Source organism: Excalfactoria chinensis, chromosome 2 (genome assembly GCF_039878825.1).
Source record: "Excalfactoria chinensis isolate bCotChi1 chromosome 2, bCotChi1.hap2, whole genome shotgun sequence".
Lineage (NCBI taxonomy): Eukaryota > Metazoa > Chordata > Aves > Galliformes > Phasianidae > Excalfactoria > Excalfactoria chinensis.
The window spans coordinates 96,021,983-96,040,092 of record NC_092826.1 but is presented as its reverse complement, the minus strand read 5'-3'; the positions used below and the strand labels follow the sequence as shown (position 1 = coordinate 96,040,092).

The window sequence follows — 18,110 nt, the reverse complement described above, 5'->3', positions numbered from 1 at the left end:
TGTACTATGCTAATGCTCAGCCTTCAAATTCACTCCAATACCACAATACAAGCTACTGTGGAATAAACTTACCACAGCATTCCCTTCATCCCCTTTAAAATACAGAAGATTATGGGAAATCACTTTAGAGCCAGACAGTTAAGCAGGATGAATTTCAGGAAAATTCCAACGTTTCATTATCAACCACACGATCATCTTACAGTACTGACACTGCCAGGCAAACAACTTGGCATCTTCACAACTTTAAAGATCAAGTTCTCAATCCCATGGTTTCTCAGAAATACCACAGAACAGGAACTGAGTTACTTAATTGGTGTTAGGGGAGAAGAATCATGAAGAGGATGAAGTTAACAGACTTAGTGCTAGGCAAGCTTCCACAAACAAGCCACTGATTATTTTAGTTACGTTCATGCAAGAAAGGCTGGAACGGAGAGAATTCCCTCTGAGTTGAGACAAAGATGTTGAGCTCCAGAGAACAGAAGCTGATAAAAACCTCAAGCTGACATTTTCAGCTTAAGTGACTCTCTACTCGAGACCTCAACAGCAGTGGGAAAGAGATGGGACAGAGCAGTAAAACTTCCTGAAAACAGCCACTTCACTTCATGCCTCCTTGAATCCAATTAGTTCCCCAAACTGACTGAAGTCTGTAGGATATCCACGTTTGTAAAAGTCTTATCTTATACAGGGTTTCAGTTACTTCTGCTTGTAAGGAAAGCTTAATTAAAATCAAGAAAAGAAAGTCAAAGAAAAAATAGGTCTGTAAGGCTGTGAAGATTTAGTAATAATCTTGTCGAGGAACAACAGAGAGTCCTGGACAACTGGAAAAAAAGCCAGCCTAAAAGTGAAACTTTAGGCAGAGGGATAGCCAATGACTGCCTACATGTGTAACAGTACAGGGCAAATACTTTTTAAACCCACCCTCATCTCAGGCCCTAGATAAGGCATTTGTTCTACCTGGTTGCAGCACAGAAGCAAGCAGTGCGTGAAGATAAGCACTGAACTGAGCCCTGATCCACTCATCTCCTCCTTCCCATCCAGTGCCGTCAAGGAAAACATCATCTCTGTTCTCAGTTACATGCTTCACCAAGTAATCTGCAAATCTTAGGTCAGCAGTTGTAGGGTTCAGGATCTTACGAAGTTCTGGATCGTGGATTTGTACGTGAGCATCTTCTATCTGTTTGAAATAATTCCAAGGGTCAAGACTGATCTAAATAAAACTGCTTACACACACAGTATATCGCTACTGGTGAGCAACCACCTAAATCTAAACCCAGCAGCTTCAAATACAGAAAGGAAACAAACGACCAATGAAATTCTGAACGAGCAGTTCTCACTGTCAGATATTGCTCTAATTCAACCTGAAACCGATCGTCCTCCTGGTACACAGCAAAGCCTGCTCATTTGACAAGATCTAGAAGAGGAAGTTTGGTGCTCGGGTGTGTTTTCTTAAGAGACTCGCTGATTTTCATTTCAATTTATTAAGTTGATTACCAACACGTAGCGATCTCAAATTTGATCACATAGTAGTTTTCACTTACTGGAACAGACACAGTGCTTTCTTAGATATTGTTTGCCCCGTTGGTTAAATCAAGCAGCAGTCAACATTAATATGCCTTCTTCTCAACTGTGTCTGTTCCTTAATTGCAAGCACTGATTTCTGAAGACCTTACTACAAAGCCATGAGGAAAAAGCCACGGTGTGAGAAATCAAACTACACTGGCCACAAAATACACATTTGAAAAATATAACCTGCAAATTCGAACACAATACCTAACACGAAGAAAGACACATTGCTTTTGCACAGGTAAAGTTATGTCCTCCCCTGAGACAAACGGGACAAGCTTCAGAACTCAGGAATTTATTTCAGAGAGAAGCAGTTCAAAATTTGGGCACGAAACTACACATTCAAAATGCAACATCTTTTTTCTTCCCCAACCCCTCCCGCCTCTTCTTCAGTTCAAGAAGCTTGAATACAAAGAATCATACTTCCACAATTGCATCGCTCAGATGTTTTTGCTGACGGAACAGGATATTGGTGGCTCCCGCAACAAAGCCGCGGACTGTTACATCTGACAGAAGATGATGTTGCTGCAGTGCCATGTATGGCAAACAAAGGTACCCCTAAAGCAACAGAGATATTTAGAGGATTAATAGAAGGCCAAAAAAGTTTGTCTATATTCAGCTTTTTTCCCCTAATTAATAAAAGCCAGCACACTGAACCCAGAACAGACAACCCTGGCTGCTACAATTTCACTGTATTACATCTTCAAAGCAATGCAACCAGATTCCACACTTGCTGAGTTTTCCAAGAGGTTGTACTGCCTTCAAGCCTCAAAACGGAAACTAAAATGCAATGCAAATTGAATGGAATCAAGTGTGCTTACAAATCAACAAACTAAGCAATATAAATTGATGATGAGGTCTCAGGTTAGTTAAGAGATGAGAACTCAGTGGAGACAGAAATTCACCTATCTACTTGTATACCACGGTGTCTTTTGATGTGCCTCCGGTCTACAGTGTCAGAGAATTAGAAACATACACAACTGCTATCCACACTCGGAGGATGGAAATTTCCCAGGTGCAGAGATAGCAGTTGGTTTTTGATGGGCACGCGCGTGCCTGCTTTAAAAGAACAAGACAGAAAGCAATGCACTGTGCCCTCCAACTACTCCATGCTTATGTAAATCTCATATTCCATACTCCTATTTAATATACATATATATATAATATTTCATATATATATATATATATATTAAAAAAACAGCCCAAAACACTTACAAAGAAGAGTTATCTGGCTCTGAGGTAAGTTATTCAGAGATCTCTGAGCAGCAGCTGTAGTTATAATTCTCCTTTTAAATACAGGAGGAGCAAAACCATGAAGTCTAACACTAAAGTCCATTTCCAGCTGCTCAAGTGCAGATGACAGAGTGGTTTATTCACTACTAGTAACCCAGACAAGCTAGCAGCATACTGGTCAGAATTAAAAAGCACATGTCCTTCATCACACAGTACACAGTAACTGGAAACATATGGAAGAAAGGAGCACAGCAACAACCCCTTTCGTTATATTGGATGCAAGGATGGATTTCCAGATGACAAGCACTTATCAATTGAAAGCAAACAGTGCGTGTCAAAAGAACAACAGTGCTTTGAGATTGAATCACCAACCTAAAACAGAATTTTTCTTTTAGGAAATACAGATCAATAAGCAGGCAATAGGAAGCCAGGGCTTTTCAACAGTTGCTACTGGAGTAGCAACTATTAGAAATCATTCACTATTTATAAGATCAAGTGTCAGCTCCCAAATTCACCATTTTTTCGTAATAAAAAACAAAAACACACAAGAAAACTCAACCCAAATCAACAGTGACAGTTAAATGGATTTTAGATCTTACAGAAGGCTGCTAAAGAAACAAGTAGCACAACCTATTTTCCTCTGTTCTGTGGTGCACTTGGATACATTATTGCACCATCTCGCCTTTTCACATCTGTCAGATTTGTTAGTCTTTCCATCAGGTGGCAGAAACACGTTCAGAGAGCTCTAAAAGATTCCAGATTTCAGTAAACAGTTAAACTGTAACTTATAATCACATTTTTTTCTCATAATTTTGAGATGTAGAGCCATTTGTGTTTTAATCACATTGGATGAACTCAGATGAAAAGTGCCTTTGTGGAGCAGAAGGTAAACGTACAAAATGCCAGCTTCCTTAAGATTGTTTGCTCTTCTGTTTTGTGAGCTTAGTAGCAAACTCAGTTTGAACCCAAAGGACCTCTTATCAGTCACTTGCTTCCTACTTTCAATCTAGTATTTCCAACAGAACTAAAACTAAACATGAAGTACAGGCTATTCTGTTGCTTAGATAGGCCGTGCTGAAAACCTCTCTAATGGTGATTTGGGGCAATAGAAGGAAAATGATGATCGAGTTGCTCGCTTTGGCTCACGTTTGCATTGTTACCAATGAAAGGTATTCCAAGAAGCTCAAACACCATTACTAAACAAAACATCCTGCAAGAAAATGCAAATAAATGTCTCTAAAGGAAGAAATGCCACTTGTAACCTCATCAGCTTGAGGAGATATATCTCAATCATCTGCTTAAAGAGGATATTAAAAACAAAAAGATATACCACCTCTCTTACTAACAAAGCTATCCTTAGGAGGGAGGCTTTTTTCTTTCCATTTCAGACAGAAAGCCGGCTCCAATAGACATACTATAGACGTGTTGACTAACAGCGCTCATCAGGGCCATTACAGAACCTCTGGAATACCTGGAGTTCAGTTAGGCATTTTTTAGTGAATGCTTGAAGCTCAGCAGTTCAGCACTATGCACAGCAAAAGAGCCACAGACAACCAGGAATAGTTATCATATGAGGAAGTGTGAAAAAACACACACATAAAAAAAGGAAAACATGCTTAGGTGGCAGATAAGATACAGCTTTCATAATTAGTTTGGATTAACATATCTAAACACTTCTTAAGAACTCTGATCTTGACCCATGTAGATTAGATCAACAATTCTTTGGAGTAAAAGAAAACAGTAGTTACTGATACATACCATTCATTAACCATGCTGGGTCTAGAGGTTACAGTCTTGTAGAACTGCAAACAGTACTAAGTATATGAATGAAAGAAAAGCAGACTGAGTGTGCACACATCCCTCAGACACACAAGCATGCTTTCTACCTGCATATGAACATGCAGTCACTTGTCAGAGACCATACTTCCACGTTTTGTAGTACCCTACTGTATATTTGGAGTTCAGTAACCAAAAATTACATCTCTGACAAAGATAAGTCTCTATCAAAGTTACCAAATAACACAAACAACCTATTTACCTTTGTAAAAATAGCCAATGGCATACCATACTGGTCCTCTTCCAACCCAGATATGAGTCCCGGAACAAGCACCATGTGTCCCGTATTTGCCTGGGGCTGCACAGTGATTGGAAGACCTTCAGAGCTTGGGCGTTCACTTGGACAATTTTCCACCTGCTCTGATGCTGCTTTTTCACCTTCTCCTTTCATACTAGACTCCTCCAAAATGCCAGGATCTAAGGTCTCCCAGTCACTTTCAGATGATTCTGGAGAAACACGTGAAGGAACCTCCAAATGTTGCACAGTACCATTGGAGGACTGAGCTCCATTGTAAGTCTTCTTTGATTGGGAGAAAGGCATGCTTGCTTTTTGACCTTCTATTGAATGGTTTCCTGCCATCTCCCCACCTCTCTTCCCTGGTCCCAAGTTTGTATTTGAAGCATCACCAGCAGACACAGAAGCTGAGTTATCTAACCACGGCGCAGTTTCTTGCAAGCCAGCATCCTCTGATATGCTTTTTCTGGGTCTATAGTGTGAGCTGTCAGTAAGACCGTGCTCAATCATACCTGCAAAGTGACATCACAAGTTAAAGTCAGCAACTCAATATGAATTCAAACAACTTCTGTTAAAGACAATGAAGAAAGTGCCACTGCGTGCCTACTGGGAATCACATATTTTACACTACTTTGGGGAAAAACAAACTAAAAAAGAAACACCAAACAAAAAAAAATACCCTTCTCTTCTGAAAAGAAGCCTACCTCAACTTCTTGTTTTGGAAAGTCTGGTTGCAAGTTAAGAATTAGTAAGGTTACGTATGGGTTTGTCTGTTTTATTTTCTGAAGTACAAGCAGAAAGAATTTCTCATTTTTAAGGAACTTGGCTAATTCAGTCACATTTATGTTACCCATAGTCAATATAGAAGATCCATTGGCTTTAATTAAACACAAGAAGTAATTCAGACAGTGCAAACAAAGTTAGGTGGTATGTCCACACTACATGCATACGTCTACAAGTTATCCTGTTTTTTAGGCAACGTGCCAACATAGTTCTAATTTTCATATGATTTGTTCCCCATGCAAAGTGGTGCACACAACCATACTGTAACAACCGAGAAGTTCAAGTTTCTCTTCTTACCAGGAAATAATGACAGGACAGTCATCAGAGCTCCCACCAATCTATTGACCGGAGAAATATAAAACAGCACCTGGTGGCAGAAGAGGGGAAAAAGTTAAAAAGATAAAAGAACAAAAAAGGACAAGAGAGCAGAGGGGAAGCAGAGGGAACAGAATAAGAAAAAAAAAAAAAAAAAAAAAAAAAAAGAAAATAATCAAAATTACTGTTAAGGACAACAAAAAACACAAACTGTTAATGGAATTTATTTTACAAAAGGAGTTCTGCTTACCCACAAAAGCTCTTACAACAGCTCATACTAACTATCTGAATATACATATTGTATATCTGTACCTTATAATGTTTTTAATATATAGATGTATACATATATGTACGTGCCCGTGTGCATAACATACAGTCAGATTTTACTGACTTAATGGTCTTATTGATGGACTGTGGACTGGATCAATTTCAGAATAACCTGATTGAACAACAGGCAGAAGTTGATTCTGGCTCTCTATGTCAGTGTTAATTTATAGTGCATCAAAGCGTCTCTTATAGATCAAAAGAGACTGAATAATCTCCATTCCAGAATTCTGGCAAAAAAAAAAAAAAGAAAAGAAAAAAAAAGCCCTCTATGAAAATACATCAAAAGTATATAAAAACTAGGATATCTGCAGCATGCATTTATTGCAGGTATCCTCCTATGATAAGAACTGAGTTTACGGAAACAGAAAACATGATTGATATAAGCTTCAGTGAAAAGTACTTAAGATCATAACTTCCTAACTTCTTTTCAGACGCTGGTCAATATGAAAAATACGGAGCGTAAAAGCAAGAAACTACAACAGGAATCTCACAGTATCCTTCCAGTTTTATGTTCTCATATGCTATGTAGCACAACTTGTTTTTAAGACTACAGAAATAACAGTCCATAAAGAAGTCCTTTGTCTTCAGGAAATTTACTTAAATTTATCTTGAGTTTGGGTGGACTGCCAACTTAAGCCAAGCACTTTTATGTATGTGTTCCACCAAGTCCCTTTGCCATCTTTCCATCTGTGTAGGCGCACGTCCCTTTACCCCTCCTACATTATATTTACATCGGCAAACCGGGTGGTCCTGGCAGCAGAAAGTTAAATGATCGCCACATGCAAGAAGTGTTCTAGTCCAGTAACAGCTGAGAGGTGGGGAAAAATAAAGTTATTATTGCCAGGAGTTACCAGGAAAGTAGTTCCTGGCATGGAGGCATTTTTCAGCTCAAGGAAAATTGGCTTTACTGTGCAAGGCTTCTTGCATATTACACTTAAGGTCTTTGAACATATGAATTTCCATAGTCTGGAACACTAATATCTGTCAGAAGACAGGCAGTGCCAGAAAAACAAAGCTCTTGCTTTTGAAATAGCAAGTGTTGTCTTTCTGGTGGAGCTTAGGGGGAAAAGAAACAACACAAAAATCTCACATGTTTATTAATAAGTGTCCAGTTATGAGAAAAATTCACATTAGAGTTGAATGAATAGGCTTGGAAAAACTTCTCTATTCTTCACCCTGTGCATTTATGATTTGTTTGAGCTTCAGAAAATAACTCAATAGATCAGATATTCAGATCAGAAAATTGTTTGAGCTGTCAGGATGAAATACTTCAGCTTTTAAACAGATCAATAGAGATACTTAACAAAATTTTAACTGAAAAAGAAATGTGTGTATATATAAGTGTTTTTTCATAGATAGTTATTTCATATCTAGATCATTTTTTAATATATAAACTTACAGCTTAAAAAAACCCCAAACATTGTAGACAGAGTGCATTAAAGTGATCTGAAGGAAAACAGCTTGCATATTCCATCTTGATTAGATACATTTTCACATGTGCAACCCCACTATGCAGTAATTATACTCCATTCAAGTACTTCTGTTTTAGAAGGCCATATTCGCTGCCTCAGTAAGGATCCCTAGGCCACAGACCCGGCTAATTTGCTGTTTGCAGGCTGGATCCTTCCAGCCTTCCAGTCACAGCAAATAGGAAATCCTTATGTTCCTTCTCATCACTCTAAAGAAGCTGGGTTTCCTCACAGAAAAGAATATGATATTTTGGGAACTAAAAGTGTACTTTATACTTCTGTTTAAACATTAAGTCAAAAAGTTCCTGCAAAAAAGTGTCTGGGAGTTATAGATACTCATCACTGAAAGTTCTTCTGTCTATCTCTTCATACCCTGAGACAAGAAAACAATGATCTTTTTAGCCCAAAGCAAACTCTGACTTTAACAGAAATGACTCTCCACATTGTCTCCAACAGCTGTCCACACAATTCAAGTTTCTAAGACGTTCCTTGCACTGTTTTCTTTTGGTACGTCCTTTTAAAGCCAGAAACAAAAATTCTACTTAGTGAAAGCTGTAAAGCTGTATGTTCCACTTTAGGTCTCAACATTTCCTATCCATTGCTTTGCATAAGCACCTACTTCCATCCTGTGCATCTTTTGTTATCTTCCATACTACGTTGACTTCCCCCACTTGCATTTAATTGCATTTTACTTCACAGCTACTAATAAAAGTGGACTATGCATAGAACAGCAGCAGAAGCAAATTTACAAAGCAACACACAGAAGTTACTTTGAGCATATTTTCCTGATATACACGTGTATGCAGAATTGCTGATCATCAATCCAGATCATTTTAGTTCACTTTATTATTATTTTTTAATTATTTTTTGCTGGTATGTTCTACATATTTTCATATTAAAAAAAAATAATAATAATAATTAACTGTTTCTATTTCAATGATCTGTGCCAGCCAACAAAACGATACCTTCTTCTCTAGAAGAATCAACTTAAAAAGGATCAAGACCTGAAAAACAAAGGAAAAACACAGTAAATGAAGCAGCGCCATTTATCAAAATTACTGTGCAAGTTTCTCCTACTCAAAATTTCTCTGCATAACTGTTGAATGATCAAGTACATCTGAACAACAAAAAAAACAACCAGTGTTTCAGTACCTTCTCTCCACTAGAGCTCTCTTTGAAATGACATTTGAAACTCACAAAAAAAAAAAAAATAGATTTCAAGATGGGTAATTCAAATCATACAAAGGTTATGATGAAGGAAGAACATAATGTATCATTCTAGCATTAAAAAAATAAAATTGCATAGACACCGAAGTTCTTTTACAAAACTACAGAAATAAGCTGAGCCAAATTCCAAGGTCAGCATTCACCTTACATAGTGTTAGACATCTACAGACAAGACATCTAGATCAGAGCTAGCTGCCTATACTCTTTAAACCCAAAGAAAAAGAGAGAATTCTGGGGCAACGACTAGCAGATGAAGTGAAACAAAAGGAAATTCTACCCCAATAGTGTATTAAGCATGCACAAGTGAACCATTAAATGCAGAACCTCAGATTTCTTTCCTTGAAGCCTCTCAGTTAAAGACTTGAAGTACAAACTCAATTTCAGCAGCCATTAAGAAAAACAAGGGGAGCAATTACTGCTTTCTTTGGTGGCAGGAGCTGCAAAAATTATGTATTGGGAAAAAAATCCCAAGTGTCTGCAATGACTTTAGCAGTATTCTTCCATCATATTAATTTGACAAGGCCCAGGAAATAGAAACAAGACCATAATTGAGATACCACTTTCACTTTGGGCCAGGACTAAAGAATTGTAACACAACGCTAAAAAAAATCTGCAAGAAATCTAAAAGACAGACAAAAGTTCTCACTATGGAACTTACTTTTACAGAAGATTTGTAAGTGGAAACGAAAAAACAGGAGACTGTAACCAGAAATACTTGAGGAACAAACTCACTCCAAGCTCAGGTATGTCTAGACATCTATTTTCAGTTCTTCAAAAAGCATTTTACTCCTCAAAAAATAAGTGCTATATCTTGTAAGTGCAGCAGAAAAAGCCTACCTTGTGTCTAAAGTGAAGAACAAGATCCCGAGGCGATAGACCTGAGACACCAAAGGAACAGCAATTAATCCAGTTTAATTGCTAGCAGAGATACTAGTACTAATTCCTGTCAACTTTTTGAGGGGCAGGGGGGTATGCTCCATTATGCATTCCAGGTGAACCTTGGTTATTTCAGTAGCTGAATGCATAGTACCTTCTCTGGTAACAGGTGAAACAGTTAAACTACAGCGGAGACAATAACATGATTAGTCACGTGCTGAGTTACTCCTGTTGGCTGCAACAGCATTATGGAAACACTAAACTAAATCCTACGTTGTGCTTTCAAAAAAACAATAGACGTGAGTCGGAATAAAACAGATTTCCCAAACAACAGACAAAAGATCTAGTACCCCAAAACATCATCTATAAATTAAAAAGTACTGTTTTCCAACAACAGCTAAGCAGACATTTGACAGAATGAACAAGCATTAAGTATGATGACTTTCAACCCACAACTAACGTCTATTAACTAATGCAACACTGCGTTTATTTGGCATTTATTTAAATCCATAAAGAAAAGCATTACATAATACTGTTCAGGCACACTGGCCTCTACACTTAATCTGTTCATGCACATAAGCAAATTAGCTAAGGAAGGGAAGATGTTGATTAGTATAATGTTATCCCTGCCACTTGTACAAAAAAAACAACTTACCAAGATAAACTTGTGACCCTTCTAACGAAGTCCCTCCCAAGGAACTATTCATATGATCGTAAAGTTCCTGTAAAAGTATGAACAAAAGAGCACGCAAAAAAAAATAAAATGAGGTCACTAATGGTACACAGTCATACAATATCCAGTATTACAAAAAAAATTAGCCTTATTGAAGGATTTCAATGGCTTACTCTAGAAAGAAAGTCAAATTTCATTAAGAGTCAATGGAGATACAGGTTAAATATCATGTTAATTCATCTATTTCAGTACATATCAAATTCGTAATCTGTTGCGAGAGTCATATAGGTCCTCTAAGGTATTAGAAGAGCTGAATAGCTGAATGACCTATGAAAATGAAATATCTGAGCAAAACCACTAATTAAAAACACTGAAGTCTGTAGCTTTACATTAAAGGCTTTGTTCCATATAGTTATTACTTAAAAGTTACCTTTAGAATTGAAATTTGTGAGAAGTCTTTTTCTTCAAAATATGCATGAGTAATGAGCTGCAGCTTTGCCTGAAGTAACCCATACAAGGGCTTGAAAGGAAAACAAATACAAAAAACAAGTGAAAAAAAAATTAGTTGTTTTGAACATCAGTCTTCTCCCATTCCAATCTTGCAATATAGTCACTTTAATACACACGAAGTTCATGTGAGCAAAGTGTTAGACCTGAATTCTTAACTGCTAACTTGCAACATCTTTCCCCTGTGCTCATTTTAAATCACAGAATCACCAAGGCTGGAAAAGACCTACAAGATCATCCAGCCCAACTATCCACCCACCACCAATAGTTCTTGCTAAACCATGTCCCTCACCACAACGTCCAAACATTCCTTGAACACCTTCAGGGTCGGCGACTCCACCACCTCCCAGGGCAGTCCATACCAGTGCCTGACCACCCTTTCTGAGAAGTAATGTTTCCTAATGTCCAGCCTGAATCTCCCCTGCTGCAGTTTGAAGCCATTCCCCCTAGTCCTATCACTGGTTACATGAGAAAAGAGGCCGACCCCCAGCTCGCTACAACCTCCCTTCAGAAGTTACAGACAGCAGTAAGGTCTCCCCTGAGCCTCCTCTTTTCCAGACTGAACAATCCCAACTCCTTCTGCCTCTCCACATATAGCCTGTGCTCCAGACACACCACCAGCTTTGTTGCCCTTCTTTGAATACATTCCAGGGCCTCAATGTCTTTCTTGTAATGAGGGGCCCAAAACTGGACACAGTACTCAAGATGCGGCCTCACCAGAGCTGAGTACAATCACCTCTGCTCCTGCTGGCAACACTGCAGGCAACATCCTGGCAAGCCAGGATGCCATTGGCCTTCTTGGCCACCTGAGCACGCTGCTGGCTCATGTTCAACCCAGCATCAATCAATACCCCCCAGGTCCATTTCCTCTACACAATCTTCAAGCCACTCTGTCCCAAGCCTGTAGTGCTGTCAGGGGTCGTTGTGGCCAAAGTGCAGGACCCAGCATTTGGTCTTGTTGAATCTCATCCCACTGGCTTCAGCCCAGCAATCCAGTCTGTTCAAATCCATTTGTAGGGCCTCGCTACCCCAACTTACTGAGGGTGCACTCAATGCAATCAAATTATTCTATTTTGGTTCCACTTGTATATACCACACTATCACTGAACACCTTTCTGGGAAAGTAATTTCTTGTTTAAAACACTGCTCATGCAGCTGTTTTTTCAGCTTTAAGCAAAGAAAATGTCTACTCCCTGCCTGGGGAGTAGTAGCTTTTGCTAAGTAAGTAGTAAAGATGCTCCCTCAAAAGAATATAATATCTCTGTGATCTTGAAAGCTCTTTTGTGGCTGATAATAGCCACTCCCTCAAAAATAACACCTACACTCAAACTCCTGTTATATATGAAGAATTAGTAGTGCTTAAGAATCAGCAACAATTTAACAAAACAACATATTTAGAGCCAAAAGTTCCAGAAAAGAATGCAGAAAACAAATATTTAATATGTTATTTAAGAGTGTTTTGAGATTTGAACAGTCTTACCAGCTGACTGAGAACACAGACACTTTTCTGCACTGTTTCTCGGGTGATGTCTGCTTGTCGCACTTTTAATGCCTAAGAAACAGAAGTGTAACAGCATATTTATCTAAACACACTTCCAAAAATAACTGTCTCACAGGTCAAGATGCCACATATTCACTATGTAAACAAAATCCTAAGCTTTTCTGCCTTCAGTGGTGGAATACCCAAATCACATCAAAGCATGTTTTTACCCATTACAGTCATAACACTGATTCTGCAGTTTTGTTTTCAACTCACTGAGAATAGCATAAATCCAAATACAGCTGTAATGACAGGCAGAGAACTGTTTGAAAAGCACTACTATGCATAAATAGACCTGGAGTAGCCCAGAAGAAGCCCTGGAAAAGGCAATGGCATCTAATGCAGGGCAATGTACCTGGAGAGAAGCAGTCCCAACAGCTAGCTCTTCTCTAATAATGTATACTTTATACTCAAGGATTTTCTCTAAGTCATCCATAAAATAAAGGAGGTATTAACTCTAGGAGGAATTCCATTTTCAGCCTAACCAAATGGCTTCAGTAGTCAAGAGTAAAACTAGAAAAGGCAAAGGCAGAAATGCAGTAGTGATTCCTCTAATTGCACAAAATAGTAAGTGTGTGGATTGCAGCCCACACATCAGAAAGCCAGATGGAAAGGGTGCTCAAGTTGTTATATGAAACACACTCTGTTTAGTATTCTACTTTCTCTAAAGAGTACAATTTAAACAATCATTTTAATTTGTTAGTGAACAGTATAAACTTGAAATCAAGACACAATAAAGCCACGTTAAAATAACTGTACAGTTAGATTGAGCAAGACTAATCACAGAACAAATGTGAGGACTGGCTGTAAAGACAGTGAATAAACTAAAATCAACATTAAGTTCAAAAGAAACAGAACTAAAACCTACACATGGAAAATTTCTCCTATAGCATAAATAGAAACTTAAAATATAACTAAGGTGCGCTAAAGAGAGTAGAAAACTTGCATCTTATGAATGCAAAACAAATCCAGCTCTCAAGTCCATGGGGCATTCCAGATTCTTGGCATGCCACTTGAAGAGAAATGATTTTTATTTCTTTTTCAAGAAATCTGTAATAACATCTCAGTTGTAGTTATGTATACTACTACTGCTGCTACTTTAGAAGATCGAACGTACACTGCAGCTATCACCAGTTTTTTCCAGCTTCATTACTAAAAATTCAGTATCAGTAGGTGCCCACATAGAGCAATGAATGGCAAAATTTTGGTTTACCATGCAAGCGTATTTTCGGCAAAGGAGGACAGTGAAGATTTAGACGATCCCATCAAATACTCTAAAATTCTTCACAGTCACATGCTAGAGAAGTTTAAACTGCTTCCACCCAAAAGACTTTCTTCCTGGCAACAGGACTTGGCAGCCTGAAAGACTGTGAGTTTTGCTACTTGGGACTAACGCCTGGATTAGTTCTCAAAAACCAAACCATTTACCAATTGCCTTGGATATTAAAAAAATACAAGCTACTGAATTTCAGAGTTATTAGTGCATTAAGTCTATTGCTTCAGTAATATTATCCATAGCTTGGAAATTTACCTTTGCTTCAATCTGCCTATAGCAAGAGACACCATATACTGTGGTTCGGTCCCCACATCTTGGTGGCAAATGGAAAAACACAGTATCTGTGAAAAAGAAAAGAATATACCATAAGTCACTAACAAGTGTAGTTTTCTTGTCACTGTTACTTTCTTTATAAAAGAGTCATTGCTGAAATATTGGTGCATATATTTTCTGAGATTCTGGAGAGGAATAAGAAACAGTTATCAATAAAGCTATGCTTGCACCCAAATTAGTTTCCAAATTGCATGGTAGAACCTTCAGCACTGCTAATGTGGATGTTCTGATGGCAGCCTCATATTTACCCTAATTGAGCTCCTTTCTAAGCCCAGTGAGAGATGTTCAGAAGCACCTTTTGTCAGCACAGAAGCGCCACTGAAACCAACAGCCATTCAGCTTTTCCTATTCAGTATAGAAGAATAAAGACAAGGCACTGGAAGCCAAGGCCCACAGAACTGGTGGGATAGTGCATGCAGCAGGACTATAATGCCCTTAGGAAGTGAATTGCAATGAAGGTAGAAAAACAAAACAAGGACATAAACAGCTGAAAGGTTAGATTTGCTGATACCCTTGCTAACGCAGATACATAGTATAGCACTACTGTGCCAGTTACAATTGTGTCTATTTACACAATTGTAAGATCCACAGAATCACAGGGGTTGAGGGGATCTCAAAGAGATCACCAAGTCCACCCCCCTGTTAAAGCAGGGACCCTACAATAGGTTACGTGGGCAGACATCCAGACAGGTCTTGAATATCTCCACAGAAGGGGAATCCACAACCTCTCTGGGCAGTCATGTCACCCTTACCATAAAGTTCTTTTGCACATTTGTATGGAACTTCCCACATTCACGTTTTAGGCCATTACTTCTCATCCTATGACTACACATCACAGAGGAGAACCTGGCCTCATCCATGTGTCCCCTACCTCCCTTTCAACATTTACAAACATTAATCAGATCCACCCCTCAGTCTTCTTTTTTCCAGGCTGAACAGACCCAGATCTCTCAGCCTTTCCTCATGTGGGAGATGCTCCAAGCCCTTTATCAACTTTGTGGTGGACTCCTTGCTGGACTTCTATGAGATCAGTGTCATTTTGAACTGAGGAGCCAAGAACTGGACACAGTTGCCTAAATATGGCCTCACCAGGGCAGAGTAGAGAGAGGATCACCTCCCTTGACCTGTTGTCCTCCAGAACACAAATCATTTCACCATGTGAGCGTAATATGAAAAAGAAGAAATAGCAAGAGTGAGGCTCATGCCATGATACATACACTTACATACACACACACACTTGCTACTACTGTCAAAAGTTGCTAAGTCATAAGTAAAGGAAAGGAAAAAATAAATATGATGATTGTTTGACTATCAAAAAGCAGCATAAAACCTGTTCTGAAATCAAATAATACAAAGGAATTGGTTGCTTATAACAAACTGAACAGAATATATAACTTCATATGCATCAAGTTCAATGGAAAGATGAATTGTGTATTAAAGAACTATTCCCTTGAGTAAGTGTGGAGATATTTCCTGTACCTCTTTGCAAAAAAGTAACTGTCAGTGTGAGTTAGTTAAAAACTCTGAAGGAAACAGAAATGTAGTAACAGTTGTTTTATTTATCTGAAATTATTTATCAGAAAATTTATCTGAAACAGATTTGTTCATTTCAAATTCACGTGCATTTTTGCCTATAAACCACAGGGCTCCATACCCATTTTGTTGTCACATTTCACCTTTTTTTTTTACTCACAAAAAACACACGCTGATAATCTCTTAGTGCAGCAATTAAACTACTCAAAGCATTAATCAAGATGATGCTGAGTCAAAGGGGAACAGATAACTGAGGCTACATATAATTTTCCTAGCTTTGAATGTAGTATACTGTTCATTACATACTAAGCAATGCAGAAACATAACAAAAATTATGACCTGGAACAGTCAGAGATATGTTTATGGCTGCTACAGAGTGGCTTCTAAGTACCACTCTATCTTTCCTTCTGCTGACAAAGACACTAAAGGTTCTGCCTTTCAAAATGTCATTCGATAGACACAGAATTACTCGTACAATCACTACAAGTCAGATTTATATAATGCATACATCATACATTACAAAGCTTAATCGTAGAGCTTCATTTTTTCCTTACCTCAAAACTTGATTAGGTTTTACTCAAGAATTAATTCACGCCTCAGATAATGGCTTGAAAGATAGCTAGCAACCTACTTCTTCATTAGAACAATGTAACCTTTAAAGCGAATTTTTGACATCTGATTTCTTCACACAGGAGATGCACCTTTATGATCTACTTCCATTTTAATCTCTGAAGTTTTGTATCAATTATTCTGCAGCTTAAACAAGAAGTACAAGAAATCTAATAGCAAAGAGTACAATTGATCAACTGTTCAGATATTAGGGTTTTTATTTCGGTTACAGTAGAAGCCTGTAGGAGGCCTCAACACATACAACTTCCTCTCAAGTTTCTTACCTTCCTGGTAGTTGTGAGCACCATCTGGTAAGGCAAGAAATGGCAGATACTTCCATTCCTCTGGTAAACTGTGGCTGTCATGTCCTTCTCCAGGCATCAGGGGAGGGTAGGAGAATTCAACCTAAACAAACAAAGAAACAAAGAGGAAGCAAATGAAGAACAGATTATTGCTAGCAAGCTTCTGTAATTGAGCCTGGCATATTTTTCTTTAATAATGGCATGGAAAAAAGTTTTTCTTCCTACTAGCATCCCTTCTCTCTTCAAAGCACCCATGGATGGGCTCATATGCAGTCTGATGGCAGGTCTCATGCAGATTTGACTTCAATGGTGCTTCTATCCAACCTAATATTGTTTCCTCAAGAGATGCACAAAACAGATGTTAAGAAGCACGTTTTGAAATCAATTTTGGCTTTTTATCGTCTCAAGTTCCCAAGATGAGTTAATGCTCTATCACATGCAAGCCTGTATTTCACCCTAGTGGATAATGAATAATACACCAACAGCAAAATACTGTTTAGAAAGATTTTTTTTAATGTCCTTGATCTCAATGATACAGCAAGTTTTCCACATTTACTAGAAACGCCTCCTTTTCCTTTTTAAGAAACCCTGCCTTCTGATTTCACTTTTCATTTATTAGCCTTTTACCACTTTTTTCCTAGTATCAATGGCAACCTCTCCATTTCTTGCACTGTAATCTCTGTCTGCCATGGCTCCTCAAAATTAGCCTTCACTCTATCATCCTTCTTCTGTTTTGTTTTCCTACAGACTTCTGAGTTTCCAGCCACTTCCAGCAAGTCTTTATTTCCAGACATACATATCTTAAACTAACAAAAATCTAAGCACAAGTTTATCAGTAGAAGAAACCGCTGCAGCACATTGCATCTCCTCTTGCAAGACACTTGGCTAAAACCTAGTCAGTTGTAAAATGTACAAATGGAAATGTATAACTTGTAGGAAACAAAAAGCATGACAAATCAAGCATGCAAAGTCTTTATGTTAGAAGGATGATAAAGTAACAATACTATGAAAGATGAAAGCATTGAATAGAAAATAAGAAGTTAAATTCCTCACCTTAACACATGGTGTCACTCTTTTCACAACTGATGCCACCTGACTTCTGTGTTCTCACAACATGAAGTTTGCTGAAAAACTACTTAACCTTCTTGGTTCTAGCTCATAATAGCTCAGGTGCCATCACATATCTCAAACAACAGGGATTTCTACAGGCTCCAACAGTTCCAAATTCAACACACATTAATGACACCACTGATAATCTTGTTTCATATCAGTCTGTTTCTTTCAAAGGTAAGCATCTTAATACAAGGATTTCTGCATTAACGTATATAGGTGAGAGAAGATCACAAGACAAAGTAGAATTAAGATTCCTTAAGTGCACTTAAATAATCTATTATATATATAGATGTTATGATACATCTGGTTTACATGTAGTAATACCTCCCTTTTCCTGAAATGATACATGTAGGGAACTCT

At 38.2% G+C, this 18,110-nt stretch overlaps 1 protein-coding gene across 1 annotated transcript in view; it reads right to left on the bottom strand.

The window, feature by feature from the left end:
• AVL9 (AVL9 cell migration associated) overlaps positions 1-18,110 on the bottom strand; it is a 33,608-nt gene that overhangs the window by 3,940 nt on the left and 11,558 nt on the right. The window contains exons 2-12 of the mRNA XM_072329492.1: positions 16,620-16,740; positions 14,116-14,201; positions 12,525-12,596; positions 10,968-11,057; positions 10,520-10,586; positions 9,826-9,866; positions 8,727-8,765; positions 5,948-6,017; positions 4,835-5,379; positions 1,987-2,121; positions 955-1,174 (exon numbers count right to left, since the gene is read on the bottom strand). Of these exons, the coding sequence (XP_072185593.1) occupies positions 955-1,174; positions 1,987-2,121; positions 4,835-5,379; positions 5,948-6,017; positions 8,727-8,765; positions 9,826-9,866; positions 10,520-10,586; positions 10,968-11,057; positions 12,525-12,596; positions 14,116-14,201; positions 16,620-16,740 (1,486 nt within the window). The remainder of the gene's footprint in view (positions 1-954; positions 1,175-1,986; positions 2,122-4,834; positions 5,380-5,947; positions 6,018-8,726; positions 8,766-9,825; positions 9,867-10,519; positions 10,587-10,967; positions 11,058-12,524; positions 12,597-14,115; positions 14,202-16,619; positions 16,741-18,110) is intronic.